At 37.4% G+C, this 17,322-nt stretch overlaps 1 protein-coding gene across 1 annotated transcript; it reads left to right on the top strand.

The window, feature by feature from the left end:
* Positions 1–24: 24 nt before the first annotated feature.
* ino80db (INO80 complex subunit Db) lies at positions 25–15,064 on the top strand. Its single transcript, XM_048200569.1, is given in 11 exon segments — positions 25–1,033; positions 3,300–3,546; positions 4,550–5,277; positions 5,359–5,458; positions 7,818–8,030; positions 9,164–9,270; positions 9,466–9,599; positions 9,685–9,917; positions 10,011–10,168; positions 12,909–13,559; positions 13,562–15,064. Coding segments are annotated over 10 exon segments (2,844 nt in total). The 5' UTR covers positions 25–1,033; positions 3,300–3,328; the 3' UTR covers positions 13,864–15,064.
* The last annotated feature ends 2,258 nt before the right edge of the window (positions 15,065–17,322 follow it).

The following is a 17,322-nucleotide window of genomic DNA, read 5'->3' as shown; positions in this document are numbered from 1 at the left end:
AAATAAATCTAAATTATTGGTTCATTTAGAAGCATGGACAGAAGTGCAAAGAGAAATTGCTTTCTAAAATAAGCATATTGATTGGTTTTCCTTCTTAATAATGAAGTTGGCAATGTAAATTGCTCTGAAAATAAATATGAAAACTCTAATATTTTTTCCCTACTATGTCAGGATCATGCTAGCATTACTGACTGAATAGGATTGATAGGGGGCAACACTTCTAAATCTCTTTACACCCAGTAACACCTGCTTCAGAGTTTATATCGCAAGTCTGGTCGCCTTGATAATATTTATTGACAGCAACACAAGGAATATATGACTGGCAATAATGTTATCACCGCACGTGAGATTGCACTGAATTTGAAGTTGGTGATGTCATTCCAGGCATGGATGAGACGCGTGAGAGGAGGCTGTCGGAAAAGACTTTGGGGGAGATCCCTCAAAACTTGAAATCAATGACTGCGGCTTAAGTAAAACTTCACGCCGGCCCGAACACTTCTGACAGCTGGAGACTCAAATGTTAAATCTATATAATGTGTTTGTGAGATCTGTCATCTTTCTAAAAGCCGACAATGAACATACAAAGTTGAATTCCAAAATGGTTGCAGAGGTTGTTGTTGCACTGTTGGCTGTTGTCATGTCCCCCCAGTGCCTGTAGTTGTGCTGTAAGAAGCCTCGCATCCGATGACTAAACCAACACCCCCTTCTCTTTGTGTACGGCTAGTTTTATTTCTATAATCGACAAAGATGTGCCAGTAGGATTCGTACAAAATTATATCCACGCGTTAAAAAACTAAATCTGCTAGCGTTAAGTGCACAGGTAGAGGCGGAATATCCCCGCTGAGAGTAATAGCCGTCGACCGTATGAGAAGATCAGCGTAGCTTGTTTAGCACAGGCCGCAGTGATCGGAGGCTGGGCTGCTGCCGGGAAGCAACGGACTCAAGTAGAGGCGGAAGGCCGCTTATCACGCACTGCAAGGCGGGTGCCTCGTTACTCGACTCGGGGGGATTCGGGAAGTTTCACAGGCCAACGGTAACTACGAATTGCGCAGAAATAAAGGAATGTTTGTCGTCAAAATGTGTATCTGATATCAAAATTTCTGTAATATTATTAAAACGTAAACTCATGAAACTAACCAAAATTTACCTGATAAATAAAACCACGAAACTTTCGTCGACAACGCGTATTCTCGTTTGACAGGTATTTTGCTTTTTATCGATCCTGAGCGTCACTCGCGATTAAAAAAATATTCCGACGACCTTTATAAAGTTTCAAAATACGTTCAAAATATTTGCACGACACAACGAAGAAATGGTTTCTGCGCGTCTGATTTGGACCGTATCTTTCGTAAAAATAATTAAATTGTTACTTCAGGCGCAACACCCAACTTGCTCAATCCTTGCCTCAAAAGTAACTGATAGTGCTGCCCAAGTACATGATAGAGTAGTAGGCGGGTTGTCCACCGTCCCCTTGCGTTTTCAAAGTTGCTTTGCATGTCAAACGTATTGTACTCTGCCCAAACACTTCTACAAGCAAACGTTTTATGATTTAGTGTTTCACCTGCTAAAAGCTCTGCTTACACCTGCTGTTTTTCTCAAGTGTCATTGATGGCTTGTGCTTTTACTTCTTCCTGTCACTTTAATATTTAATGGTTTGAGCTGTTTATGCTGAGCTGCCTACACACTGCATACTTTCATGAGTGCTTTGAAATGCAGAGTTCAGATTTGTTAGGTGTTGGAGGTGACTGTGCAACATAAAGCTATTTTAAATCGTATGTCACTTGAGCTGCCGATAAGCGAGTGTGTCATCTTTACATTCATGGCTGTATAGTCAGTACAGATGCATAACCTTTTATAGTTCTGTATACATTGTGAGTGCTAGAAACTCACTATAAAGGAGAACAATAATAATGGAAGAGCTAGAAAAGCATAATGTCTGTGCAAACTATACAGTTTAGGGCTTTCTGCAATTGAGGTTAACAAAATTAAAGGATTAGTCCACTTTTAAATTAAATTTTCCTGATAATTTACTCACCCTCATGTCATCCAAGATGTTCGTGTCTTTCTTTCTTTCTTCAGTTGAAAAGAAATTAAGGTTTTTGATGAACATTCCAGGATTATTCTCCTTATAGTGGACTTCAATGGCCTCCAAACGGTTGAAGGTCAAAATTACAGTTTCAGTGCAGCTTCAAAGGGCTTTAAACGATAGCAGACGAGGAATAAGGGTCTTATCTAGCGAAACGATCGGTCATTTTTGAAAAATATGTAAATGTATATGCTTTATAAAAACAAATGATCGCCTTCTAAGTGTTTCCGCCAAAACCGCATTTCCAAAAAGTTTACGCTGTATGTCCTACGCCTTCCCTATTCTACTTACGGAACGAACGCAGTGCCAGTTAAATTTTTTCCGTAAGTAGAATAGGGAAGGCGTAGGACATACAGCGTAAACTTTTTGGAAATGCGGTTTTGGCGGAAGCACTTAGAAGGCGATCATTTGTTTATATTAAAGCTCTTTGAAGCTGCACTGAAACTGTAATTTTGACTTTCAACCGTTTGGTGCCCATTGAAGTCCACTATAAGGAGAATAATCCTGGAATGTTTTCATCAAAAACCTTAATTTCTTTTCAACTGAAGAAAGAAAGACATGAACATCTTGGATGACATGAGGGTGAGTACATTATCAGGACTAATCCTTTAATATTATATTAAAAACTGGAATACACTACATTGAAGAGATTTTAAAGCACTAGGCGTTATACTTCCCGACTTTGCAAATGGTTACAGAGGAAAAACTGAGCATCACACATGAAACTGACTGAGGATCACACATTACCAGACTTTAAAGTCATTCTGAACACAACAAACTAATTTAGAAACATGCACCCCATTGCAAGAAGATGAATAACAAATGAAAACAATGTTTAAAATCAAAATATCAAAGATGTTTCTCCAACTAAATGGAATCATCGTCTGAAGCTAAAGAAATCAGAACCTGTGCCCATCATACACTACATCAAACTTTCTGTGAAAAACAAAAACAATGCCCAAAATCTGCAGACTGACAACTATCGTCGACTTCTCCAGACTGAAAAATGGGGCAAAAATCTGGACCAAAGTCATGTAGTGTATTTTAGCCTTAAAAATAAAGTGCAAAAATTGTACAAAAATAGATATATAACATTTAATTAATTTTTAAAATGTGCACTCCAAAAGAAGCTGAATTTGACTTTTGGTAGTCGACTCAATGCTTTAGTCACACTTTTGTCTCATTCACATACCGTTTTTTATTTTTTCATCAGCTGATGTTCCGTAGAGTTCCAGCCCTGGGATGTATGAAGGCAAACACATCCACTACTCGGAGGTGGACCACAAGCCTCTGTGTTCATATAGTCCAAAGCTTTGCAAGCAGCGCAGGCTCAATGGTTATGCTTTCTGCATCCGCCATGTGCTTGAGGACCGGACCGCTCCCTTCAGGCAGTGCGAATATGTAGCCAAGTACAATAGCCAGCGCTGCACCAACCCAATTCCCAAGGCTCATGACCGCAAGTAAGTTTGTGTATTAACACATGTTTAACCCTTGTGCGTCAAAGTTACATATAGGTCCATAGAGGACAAAAAAAGGGAGCACAGACTTAAGTTTGGTCTCATTTTAAAGAAGACCCTTGGCAGATTATTGTTGAAGTAAAAAAAGTTAGAGGTTTAAGTTTATGAACATTATTTTATATAAAATCTAGATTTTATGAAACATGTTGAACTCTAAAACTGCTAGAAAAGCAAAGCCATAAATCTAAACAAGTTGTGTTCCAAATTTGAGGTTGATATCTCAAAAAATGAGCTTTCAGTAAGATTTTGTTTGGGCGCAGTACCAAACTTTCCCCATTAGATGCCAGCAAAGCTCTACTGGTACACATAGTGTTTGGATTTGTGATTTGCAGTTTTCTCTCTCAAATATTACACACACACACACACACACACAATTTTTATCACACACATGCAAACCACGCTCTGACATCACACCAACACACCCACACAATTATAGCTGCATAATTTACCCATTTGGCTCTATAATATGCAGAAGCAGAAAACAGGAATAAAGCGAGTACGGTATTTGCTTTATAGGCCAAATCTGAAAAAAAAAAAAAGCCACCATCTGGTTAAAAAATAGTAAAAATTTAAATTTTGAAGCCTTGCCAACAGAATGAAAGCCTATAAACATAGATTGCATCACTTTTTATAGTTAAATGGCCCTGGGATTAAAAATTGCAGTTTTAATGGGTTTCAATGGAGACATTTTTGTCCTTAAGATCCTGAGTGGAGATATTTTGTGTACCTAGTGTAAAATAGATTTATTAAAGGAAATGGGGGGTGAAATAGTAAAATTCCAATAAAAATACACACCTGTGCCAATTTATGCCATTTATGTAGTTGGCATTAACACAGGTAAAATGATCAAAAAAGACAAAAATGTCAATTAGGTCGCACAAGGGTTAAATAAAAGATGTGCATAATAGTGCATAAGAGTACTGAAAACAATCTGCTTGTCTTTTAGGTATTGTAATAGTCACCTTCAGGTTATGGGTGTCCTCCCCAAGAAGGAGCGGAAGAAGAAACAAGATACCATTGAGTCTTTGGCCCTCAAAATTACCGTTCCATCCCTGGCTCTGAAAGCTCACAACGGTCTTGAGCTTTTACCTCCATCCCCACCACCCTCTCTGGCTTGTCTAGATCCCTTTGCCTTTTGCAGGGGAGAAAAAATGTTAAAATCAAGTGGCACATTCCTGAAGAAACCCCAAGAAAGCCAAGCTCTGAACCATAAGCAGAAACAGCAAGATCACAGTGTGGATCCAGCCTTCCCAAACCATCTCAGAACATCTTCTCTTTCTTCAACCCTTCCACATCCTTGCCTCCCTCCTCCACAGACCGGAAGAACCACACAAACACCCATAGTTCCCTCTTCGCCTCGCGCTGCAACCCTACAAACCTCGACTGTTCGTTCAGGTTCATTATTCAAAACCTCATCGACACTTCCGGACAGCCATCAGGGCTCAATAGACACGGCTTCAACTGATAACAAAATTAAAATGGACCTTAATCATGCTTTTGATAAAAAGGTTGCCCCTGCAGTTTCGGGGATGGCACCAAGCCGTGATGACACACATAGACGATTAATAAAAATGCGCTCAGTTGCTATGCAGCAACAAACTCCATGTTTGCAAAAGTTTCATAGATTGATGGACCAACACAAGGGGAGGTACCAAGACCTGAATCCGCAATTAGGTAGGTAATTTTGACCTGAGATTTTGACATTTAAAAGGTAATTTTGCTTTAGTTTGTTTTAAAACACAGCATATGTTCTAGGGCTTGACTTGTCAGAAGACAGTGAAGAGGAAGATGGAGACTTGGGGAAACTAGTGTCGTATCAGTGCCAGAGACTACAAGAGAAGCACTTTGAGGAAAGGTACAGTAATCCATCAGTCTGATAATCATCCATCCACCACGTAATTTAATGCTAAACACAAAGATTAACCCACATTATAATGCAGATCTCTGGAATACTTGGTCAATTGTGGTATTCTACAGCTAAGTTTTTTATACAATGACTGCTAAACTGCAACTTCTCGTATCATTCCATGGCTTCTTTCTCGCATAATAGAATAATTTACTCTCAAATCAATATTTATGTACTCCTTTCACACAAAAGGGTAGGGTACAAATAGAATATGGACTTTCAATTGGTTCAGTGATCTTTTAAAGTAATTTTTGGAAGGTAAAATCTAGAGCAGTGGTTATCAACCTTTTTGACTCCAAGGCCCCCTACTGTCCACAGCAATTTTTGAAGGCCTGACATTCCTAGATTCTGTAAATTCAATTGCAAGATTCCAGAATTTGAATGTTCCCACTATTTTTAACCAAAGAATTTACATAACTTTTCCAGTTGTTCATTATGTACTGGATAAGGATAACCTTTTTTTTAAGAATATTTTTGCTAATTTCTTCTCGATAAAATATTTTAGAACTTGGCATATTGTAAATACAAATGTATACAAAATACAAAATGATTATTCATTATGAAATGCCAATTAAAAAAAAAAAAAAAAAAAAAAAACATGACATTTTCAGGTCTAGAAATGACCTAAAATTAGGCTTCCTCAAAAATCTAAATTTTTCAAGACTGTGGGAACCCTGGTTCTTCGAAGAAAAGAAAAAAACAGTTGTTGAGAGGGTGAAATAAAATAAGAAATATCTTGTGATTTTATTGTTTTGCTTGTTTTGCCTCATTTTAAGTCATTTTCAGGCATGGGTTCCCAAACCTTTGCATGCTCTGACCCACATAGAGTAAATAGTGGTGTATATATATATATATATATATATATATATATATATACACTACCGCTCAAAAGTTTGGGATCGGTAAGATTTTTAATGTTTTTAAAAGATGTTTCGTCTGCTCACCAAGGGTGCATTTACTTAATTAAAAATACAGTAAAAACAGTAATATTGTGAAATATTATTACAATTTAAAATGACTTTTCTATTTGAAAATATTTTAAAATGTAATTTATTCTTGTGTTGGCAAAGCTGAATTTTCAGCATCGTTACTCCAGTCTTCAGTGTCACATGATCCTTCAGAAATCATTCTAATATGTCAATTTGCTGCTCAAGAAACATTTAATGTGTACAATTGTACAAAATATTTGTGTACAATATTTTTTTTCAGGATTCTTTGATGAATAGAAAGTTCAAAAGAACAGAGTTTATTTGAAATCTAATCTTTTGTAACATTATAAATGTCTTTACTGTCACTTTTGATTGATTTAATGCATCCTTGCGGAATAAAAGTATTAATTTCTTTTCAAAAAAATAAAAATAAAAATTCTTACTGACCCCAAACTTTTGAACGGTAGTGTATAATGCTACAGAAGCTTTGTATTTCAGATAAATGCTGTTCTTTTGAACTTTCTATTCATCAAGGAATCCTGAAAAAAAAAGTACACAACTGTTTTCAACATTGATAATAATAACAAATATTTCTTGAGGAACTAATCTTCATATTAGAATGATTTCGGAAGGATCATGTGACACTGAAGACTGGAGTAACGATGCTGAAAATTCAGCTTTGCATCACAGGAATAAATTACTTTGTAAAATATATTCAAATGGAAAACAGTTATTTTAAATTGTAATAATTTTTCAAAATATTACTGTTTTTACTGTATTTTTAATTAAATAAATTAAGCCTTGGTGAGCAGACAGAACTTCTTTTAAAAACATTAAAAATCTTACCGATCCCATATATATAATACCAAGTCATCTTAATGGCAAAAAGTGTTCCAATCACCTTGAATATAATAATAATATATATATATATATATATATATATATATATATATATATATATATATATATATATATATATATATATATATATGTGTGTATGTATGTATGTATGTATGTATGTATGGGTGCAGTGATATTATTGATGTGGAACTTCAGGTCAGTTCTTTCAATGTGACTCTTTTTAACACTTCATTTAAAGAACCGACCGATAAGTCATTTGTTTTTAAATTGGACTACATGGGTTGTGCTGTATGTTTGTTTTTTCGGTGCTAGAAATACTGCAGTGATCCGTGACACACTTACTCTAAATAAAAGTTATGACCACCAACGTACTTGTTTATTGAATTTGAAAAGTTCTGTTTTCATATTCTTGCATGGCATGAATATGAATTCTTTTTTCCACTCTGTGACCCACCAGTGTATCACAACGCACAGTTTGAAAACTGCTGATCTAGAGAATTCTCTTTCCCGTCTCACAGTGCCAGCAGTTCCCGTGCTGAGCGTTTGGCAGGCTTCTGCTCATACCTGAGACAAAAACACACGCACCTTTGCAGGGAGCAGAGGGGCTTCAGGAGAGAGAGGAGATCCCAGCATGCCCTTCGTAAAGCCCTGCTGCAGGCAGCAAGAGAGGAACCTCACCACACCGCACAGCTTATTCAGGAACAACATAAAGAGACCTCCACACCCTCCAGGTAAAAACACACATGCATTAGGGGTGTAACGACACATTGACATATATAAAATAACTAACGATATGATGTATTGATGCAATGCATAAAATATCAATAACTTTTCAACAACTAGAGTGCCTCATTTTATTGTGTATGTCTTAATGAGGATAGTAGATTTACTGCGTTTGTGAGTTAAAGAGAATCTATTATGCTTTTTTACATTAACTTCCTTTAGTGTGTAATGTTGCTGTTTGAGCATGAAAAAGATCTGCAAAGTTACAAAGTCTAGTCCAAAGGGAGTTATTCTCTATATCAGTAAGCACTGTTTCTGAACTCCCTGAAATGTTTTCTTCTGGGATTGTACACGTCACAATATTCCTCATAATCCCCTTCCAGGGCATATACAAAAAAAAAAAAGGGGATGAGGCCTGACGAGATTGAGGTTGAGTTGAGTTTGTAGTGTTTTTCCACCCCAGACCTAATTATGGTTATGGTAAGGGGCGTGACATTTCCGAAACACACTCAAATAGGTTGACCAATCACAACACACTGATCCAGCTGACCAATCAGAGCACATTGTGCTTTTCGGAAGGAGGGGCTTCATAGAGACAGGAACTAAACAGGGGTGCATTTCCCAAAAGCATCGTTAGTCAACTATGTTCATAAGTCCCATTGAACTCTATTGGTAACGACGGAACTTGCGAACATAATTTGCTTTGGGAAATGCACACCGGAGCATTACTGACAGACTGGGAAGAGAGGTGCTGCAACAATGCAAAATATGTGAAAAATAAGGTGATTTTTGAACATTCAAGCATGAAAACCTATTCTAATAGACCCCAGAAACAAAACCAAGACTTCGTAAAAGAGCATAATAGGTCCTTTTTAAAAACAATAAATAAATAAATGTAACTAGTAACTGGTAAAAAAGGCATATAATATCTTAAAAATTGATATATCAATCGCAGGCCCCTAAATCTTATCAATTCTTAATTATATCTCTCCAAGATTTGACCTAAATCACTGTATCCTATTGCTGGCTAAGAGAATCAATACCAGATCGATGAAGTATTGTGATGAAATGTCCAATTTACACCCCTGATATGTGCTCGACATGTGTTCATGTTGCATGTTCTTATGTTCTGATTCCACAGCACTGCAGTACCATTGGCTGGAGATGACTCAGGTTTGTGTTTGGCTATCGTGAAAGGTGAAGACTGCAGAAATTCAGCCTTACCGTTCACCAGGCACTGCTTTCAACGTATCCTCTCAAAGTTTATATTCTTTGAATCAGTCAGAACAACTCAAATGAAGCTATGGAGCAATAGCAGACTGCTTTTGGCTGTTCGTCTGCATTCAGAATGATTTTTCCTGTGACTTCAACAAACCATCTGCTTTGGTGATTGACTAAAGTTTTACGCGTTCCCTGTGTTGTGTCCTTAATGGTACTCCTTAGATATCCTTCAGAACCGTTCACAGCAGCTGTTCTCAAGCTGCACCGCTCGCTTTGCAGATGGAGCTCAGTGTTCCATCCCTGTCTTTGACATCACGCACCAGACGCCACTATGTGATGAGCACGCCAAGAAAATGGTGAGAGACAAAGGACAATTTCATTGTGTAATAAACTTTTGCTAGTAACTGATTTAACCATGTGTGCTCTAATGGTGCTTTACAGGACAATTTCCTTCGCGGTGATATCAGCCGGAGAACGTACCACCACCACCAGCAGATTCAGCGGCACAGGCCACTGAAGAAAGCCAAGCCTCCAGCACTCAGTAAGAAGCATAAGAAGAAAGGCAAGCGAGGAGCACCAAAGCGCCCTCAGAAGCCCATTCCTCCTGCGCTGCCCCAGGGTAACCTGGGAATGCCTTCCATTTTGTGCCTGCCCACTCAGCCTTCTGGCATAAGGTGAAAGCCGAGTGTGTTTATGTGTGTGTGTGTGTGTGTGTGTGTGTGTGTGTGTCTGTGAATATGCACTCATTGTCATTGTGTGTTTTGCAGGAGCCCTTTAACTCCTGATTTAAGTGCAGATGAATTTCCAGATGACATTACCAATGACATCAGTGACATTCCACATGACCTAGAGTTGAATCAGGAGGATTTCTCAGATGTTCTCCCACGACTCCCGGATGACCTGCAGGACTTTGATCTTTTCGAAGGTAATTGTGCTGTCATTTTAGGGCCGGGAATCGATACAGATTTCCAAATTTGATTTGATTCTGACTCATGTCTGTATATTTGAGTTATAATGTCCATGTTGCTTAAAAAGTGGACATTATATTCTATTTATTCATTCATTTATTCATCAAGGAAATTAAAATTGTGTAACAGTGCCCAATCTATGCAGTTACATTCCTATGTTATTTATCATATAAACATAACCAAAAAGTTGGTAATGTGTAAAACTATCAAAAAATTATAAACTCATGAACACTTAATGTATAATATACCACTGTATTATATATAAATTACACTATATATTATATATATATATATATATATAATACACTACTATTCAAAAGTTCGGGGTCAATAAGTTATTTTGATGTTTTTAAAAGAAGTCTCTTATGTTCACCAAGGCTGCATTTGGTTTATCCAAAATACAGTAAAAACTACGGAAGAGGATTAGGGCCAAGCAATAATAAAAAAATAAAACCATCTCGAGATTAAAGTTGTTAAATTTCGAGAAAAAACTTGTTAAATTTCGAGAAAAAAGTCGAAATAAAACGTTGAGAATAAACTCGTTAAATTACGAGAAAAAACTCGTTAAATTTCGAGAAAAAGGTTGAGATAAAATGTTGAGAATAAACTCATTAAATTATGAGAAAAGTCGTTAAATTACGAATTTGTTCTCATAATTTAACAACTTTTTTCTCGTAATTTAACAACTTTTTTCTCATAATTTAATGAGTTTATTCTCAACATTTTATCTCGAATTTTTTCTCGAAATTTAACGACTTTTTTCTCATAATTTAACAAATTTTTTCTCATAATTTAACAAATTTGTTCTCATAATCTAAAACTTTTTTCTCGTAATTTAATGACTTTATTCTCAACATTTTATCTAGACTTTTTTCTTGAAATTTAATGAGTTTTTTCTCAAAATTTAATGAGTTTAATCTCGAGATGGTTTTATTTTTTTATTATTGCTTGGCCCTAATCCTCTTCCGTAAAAAACAGTAATATTTTGAAACTTTATTACAATTTAAAAAGATGTTTTCTGTTTTAATGTATTTTAAAATGTAATTTATTCCTGTGATGGAAAACTGAATTTTCAGCATCATTACGCCAGTCTTCAGTGTCACGTTATCTAAACAGTTGTGCTGCTTAAAGGATTAGTCCACTTTTAAATACACTTTTCCTGATAAATTTACTCACCCCCATGTCATCCAAGATGTTCATGTCTTTCTTTCGTCAGTCGAAAAGAAATGAAGGTTTTTGATGAAAACACTCCAGGATTATTCTCCTTATAGTGGATTTCAATGGCTACCAACAGATTGAAGGTCCAAATTGCAGTTTCAGTGCAGCTTCAAGGGCTTTAAATGATACCAGACGAGTAATAAGGGTCTTATCTAGCGAATCGATGGGTCATTTTCGAAAAAAATACAACCGTTTATGCTTTATAAACAAAATATCGCCTTGAACGTACTTTCCGCTTCCGCATTCTTCATAACGCTTACGCTGAATGTCCTACGCCTTACGGAAAAAAAAACTGGCGCCGCGTTCGTTCCGTAAGTAGAATAGGGAAGGCGTAGAACATTCAGCGTAAGCGTTATGAAGAATTTTTTTTCGAAAATGACCCATCGTTTCGCTAGATAAGACCCTTATTACTCATCTGGTATCGTTTAAAGCCCTTGAAGCTGCACTGAAACTGTAATTTGGACCTGCAATCTGTTGGTAGCCATTGAAATCCACTATAAGGAGAAAAACCCTGGAATGTTTTCCTCAAAAACCTTAATTTCTTTTCGACTGACAAAAGAAAGACATGAACATCTTGGATGACATGGGGGTGAGTACATTTATCAGGAAAAGTATATTTAAAAGTGGACTAATCCTTTAATACTTTTTGGAAACCATGACACAATTCTTTGCTGAATGTAAAATTCAACAACATTTGAGAAATAGAAATCTTTTGTAACGTTATTAATGTCTTTACTGCCTCTTTTGATCAATTTAATGCATTCTTCCTGAATAAAAGTATTAATTCCCTTCAAAAAACTTTCTGACCACAAACTTTTGAACAGTATGTATTTATAAATCATATTTGAAACTGTATAAAATATTCCATCACTAACAGTAATAACATAATTCAGAGAAGGATCCATCAAACGGATTCAAAAGGTAACTCTTGAGTTTGTGTCTTTTTGAATAAATCAAGATGACAGAAAGAGTCAGTTGTTTGTGATTGAGAGACTACATTGTTTTCACTGTTTCACAAGAACAACTTTATAGAAGACCTGTTTTTTTTGCTTTTTTATGCTTTTATTTTATGTTTTTTCTGCAAATTTGGGATAAATATGATCTCTTCGTACTTCGGTAGCATTTTGAGCACTGTTGAGTGTATTCTTAAACACCTCTGATTGGCCATTGTGTTCACACGCTCAACAGATATGTCTGTGATTGGCTACAATGATCAGCACTTCAAAAACATGTTGTAAATAGACATCACCTGCTTTCAAACGCTCCCGTGTGTATCTGTGTAAGCACTGTGAGCGTCAAAGATGTCTGTTTTTGAAGCATTGATCATTGTAGCCAATCTCAGACATATCTGTTGAGCGAGTGAACACAATGGCCAATCAGAGGTGTTTAATAATCCGCTCAAATGCTCGGGGAAATGCTGGTATCGTCACATTTTTAAAATTTTGATATTCTGTAATTCATGTTTATTTGTCGTTACAGGTAAGAACAGTGAGCTGCTGCCCACCTCTGAGGAAGCCGAGGAATTGGTTCGCGTTCTGCAGGCCATGAGCTCGTACCCAGAATCCCTTGCATGTCTAAGCGGAATGGCTGAGCTCGGTCCCGTAGAAGGGGTAGATTGTCGTAGCATGCCGGGGGGAGTCGTGGATCTACTGAGTGCGCGGCTATCTGCTGAGACTCTTTCCAGCCTGGAGCTGGACCCCAGTCTGCTCCCCACCTCAGAAGATGCTTTTCCCCCATCACCTCCATCACCACAGCCCCCTCTGACTCCTCCATCCTCTGTGGGGCATCTCACAGACAGCGCATACCCACAGAGACAACCTCATCTCCTAGCTAAGATGGATACCTCCAAAGCAGATCTGAGCGATCTGCCCCTTGGCAAGGACGAGGACATCTCTCATGGCTCCTGGGGCGTTCTCGCCCTTCCCCTCAGCGACTCCTCACAGTTTCACAGCCTTATTGCCTCGGACGGCCTGCTGATGTCCACAGCCCTCTCAACGCCAATGACCCCCGTGCCCTCAGCCCCCTGTCAGCCCAGTTCGGCCCTCTCGGCTTTGCATCAGAGCAGCCAAACTGTCCCCGCCACTCGCTCCACACCCTCACCCTCGTCACCGACGTCCCAAACCAAGCACCTTCTCCCTCCACTGTTCAATCACTGTGGGATCCCAGCAGACTTACAGCCGCATCACAGTACACCGGCGCCCCCAATGGACCAGGCCTGAACTGCAGGCAGAACCAATTATTTGCTACAGTCACAGTGTTCAGGGAACATGTTGCAGGTGATTTTTCTTTTCTTTTTCCAAATGTCAGGGTCATTGTGTCTGTCTCCTCAGTCCTCTGCATCTTTTCCCCTCACAAAGAAAGAACATCAAGCAATAAATTTCCTTGTTGGTGTAAAATAGTTGCTTTTTCAAAAGCAAACATAGATGGATTTTAGCCATGAATATCACTTGTATCCTTAAACACATATTTAATATATTTATAGAGTAGCAGTCTGCACAACTAGTTTTATTGATGAGTGAAAATGTGTGGTAACTGGTGAAAATGTGGTTCTTGTTTAGAGGTAACGGGCAAGTTTGTCAGTGGCAAACACAAGGAGAAAGGTGTCATGGTTGTATCACTATTTTGTCCCGTGTGATGATTAAAAAACTCATTGTTTTGGCAGATGGTGTTTATGTGCTTTTAGTAGCCGTTAAACTATGGGGTCTTGCTCTGAATGTAAGTGCCTGCCATAAAAGCTGTATAACACCTTTATAATTAGTGTATTGCAAATCAACAAAAATTACACTTTGCGTTGTCACTTAGTAAAAACCTGTGAATGCACAAAATTACACTCCTGAAAATATTGAGGCATTTACTCCCTGTTTTCGAATCCTCACGCAAGTAATTACCTTCTCACGTTACCGTGAAGTTACTTTACGAGAGTGTTAAACTTTGAGTGTTCGATGTGCTCCTGTGTAAGGCCTTTAGCTGAAGTGATAGCAGTTGTGGGAAATAAATGGTGTAAAGCTATAGTTGGTTATCTTGTCATGGCTTTTAAAGAGAGTAGTTATGATGCCTTTACCCTCATGTCATGCCAAGTCTACATTTGCATTTGTTTCCATTTATGTTCTTCGCAGATGCTTTCTTACCAAAGCGGCTTCCAAGAAAGCCTCTTTTTATGTCCACAACAGAAAATATCTATATATCAGTATATCTAACTGAACCAGTATAAGGAAATCATGTTTGGGCAGTTACGCTTTTAAAGAGAACAGTTAAGTATAACCTTAATTCGATATCATTATAAAATGAATAATGATGTAAAATTGTGGTTTGGGTAGACTTGCCGCCGTTGTACCGGATAATGCTGCTTTTATCAACAGGCATACTGACAGATATCCTTGCACACAGAGGGTCGTCTCATATACTTTTTTATACTTATTCACTGAATGTATCAAGTCAACAAAAAAAAAAAAAGTTTATTATTATAACCTATTAAAATGTTATGGTCCTCTTCTTTGTTCAAGGTATTTTTATGTCTTGACATGTTTACTTTTGTTACTTAAGTGCTTGGATGTGGGCGTGTGTGTAGACAATGTGTAAGAGAAATTCTATTTGTTTTATTTGAAATGTGTGAATTAAAACTGCTATGACCACGACTTTTTGTGCACTTATTATTTCAATGTGCTGCAAGTTTTGTGTTGAAAAGAAAATGCTGTGATGACACTAATCTATCTGGGTATGGACAAACTAAAAAGTACAAGGCACAGAGATTATTCATAACATATAGGCCCTATTGCTGGCTTTCTTAGCAGATTATAACTGCAAACTAGAAGATTCAAATTGTCATCTTTTAATGACTGATTTGAATGGAATCACTGTGGACTGAGAACATTACTTAACAGCAGAGGGCGCCAAATCATTATAAAATGCTCTAGTCTTTTGCAATGAGGATATTAGTGATGGGGATCTGATTCATCCCATCTTTTTAAATATATATACCACTGTTCCTCAGTAAAAATTGCCTGTCAGTGGAGATTACCATATTCCGACCTGAAAATCGTTTCCGTGATAATATTTATGTTGTGTGGTTTCGATCAGCTGTTTAGAATCAGTACTAAATTCTAGATTTACGAATGAATTTTTCGATTGCTATAATCCAGCAAACAGGTTTGCAAAAAAATGTTTGCGGTTCAGTTTGATTCATTCGGGAAATTCTTATGCGCTAAATAATTTGCAGCGGTTTCTTACACCGTAATGGGCGGGGTTTATGACCTATACTGGGACCAACCGATATTACAAAAAATTAACGCAAATATTACAAAATGTGACTGTTGGCCCAACAGCGACACCCGCAGGTGAAGTTACAGCAGGAAGCTTGCCTCCTCTGTCCCCATTGAGTTAAAAAAACAAACTGAAAAGTGAAATCAAAGCGTTTTGATCGCCCCCAGGTGGTTGGTCCCAGTATAGGTCATAAACCCCGCCCTCTCCATGTAATTTAATGGGACTTGAGACAAACTAAACAATTAAATCACACTTAAAATATTTTTTTCCAAAAGATGGTTTCTGTCATTTTATGTAGTTTGTATCACACTGATATGTTAAAAGTGTTCATTTAAAAAAAAAAAAAAGTTTGGTTTTAGTTAGTTATAGACCTTATGCGCCAGAAAAACAAGTGCGCCGCCATCTTTATAATATTGTCTTTGAATTTCAGTTTTTGCGGTAGCTCTGTATATTTCTATGGCATCGCTGTCAAAGATTAACTAGCTGGTGAAGTGGATTTACTTGTTGTAGAGTTAAAGGTGCCCTAGAATCCAAAATTGAATTTACCGTGGCATAGTTGAATAACAAGAGTTCAGTACATGGAAATGACATACAGTGAGTCTCAAACACCATTGTTTCCTCCTTGTGTAAATCTCATTTGTTTAAAAGACCTCCGAAGAACAGGCGAATCTCAACATAACACCGACTGTTACGTAACAGTCGGGATCATTAATATGTATGACCCCAATATTTGCATATGCCAGCCCATGTTCAAGGCATTAGACAAGGGCAGCCAGTATTAACGTCTGGATGTGCACAGCTGAATCATCAGACTAGGTAAACAAGCAAGAACAATAGCGAAAAATGGCAGATGGAGCGATAATAATTGACATGATCCATGATATCATGATATTTTTAGTGATATTTGTAAATTGTCTTTCTAAATGTTTCGTTAGCATGTTGCTAATGTACTGTTAAATGTGGTTAAAGTTACCATCTTTTATTACTGTATTCGTGGAGACAAGAGCCGTCGCTATTTTCATTTTTAAACACTTGCAGTCTGTATAATTTCATTCTTTATAAATCTCTCCAACAGTGTAGCATTAGCCGTTAGCCACAGAGCATATAGCCTCAAACTCATTCAGAATCAAATGTAAACTTCCAAATAAATACTATACTCACATGATCCGATGCATGCATGCAGCATGAATGACAAACATCTTGTAAAGATCCATTTGAGGGTTATATTAGCTGTGTGAACTTTGTTTATGCACTGTATAACTGCACTTATAGTCGAGAGCTCTGGAGGGCAGGGAGCGAGAGATTTAAAGGGGCCGCGCAGCCTGAATCGGTGCATAGTTAATGATGCCCCAAAATAGGCAGTTAAAAAAATTAATGAAAAAAAATCTATGGGGTATTTTGAGCTGAAACTTCACAGACACATTCAGGGGGACACCTTAGACTTATATTACATCTTTTGAAAAGACGTTCTAAGGCACCTTTAAAGGTACATCTTGGTGTCCGTGAACATGACTGATGAAAATAAGCTGACTGTTAAAAAGCTGAACACTAGTTCACAAATAATATATATTGTTAATTATTGTTAAAAGTAAAGAATCCGTCTCAAAATATGGGGACACTTTTTGAGTGGGTG

This window comes from Megalobrama amblycephala, linkage group LG8, assembly GCF_018812025.1.
Source record: "Megalobrama amblycephala isolate DHTTF-2021 linkage group LG8, ASM1881202v1, whole genome shotgun sequence".
NCBI lineage: Eukaryota > Metazoa > Chordata > Actinopteri > Cypriniformes > Xenocyprididae > Megalobrama > Megalobrama amblycephala.
This window is presented reverse-complemented; position numbering and strand designations above follow the sequence as displayed.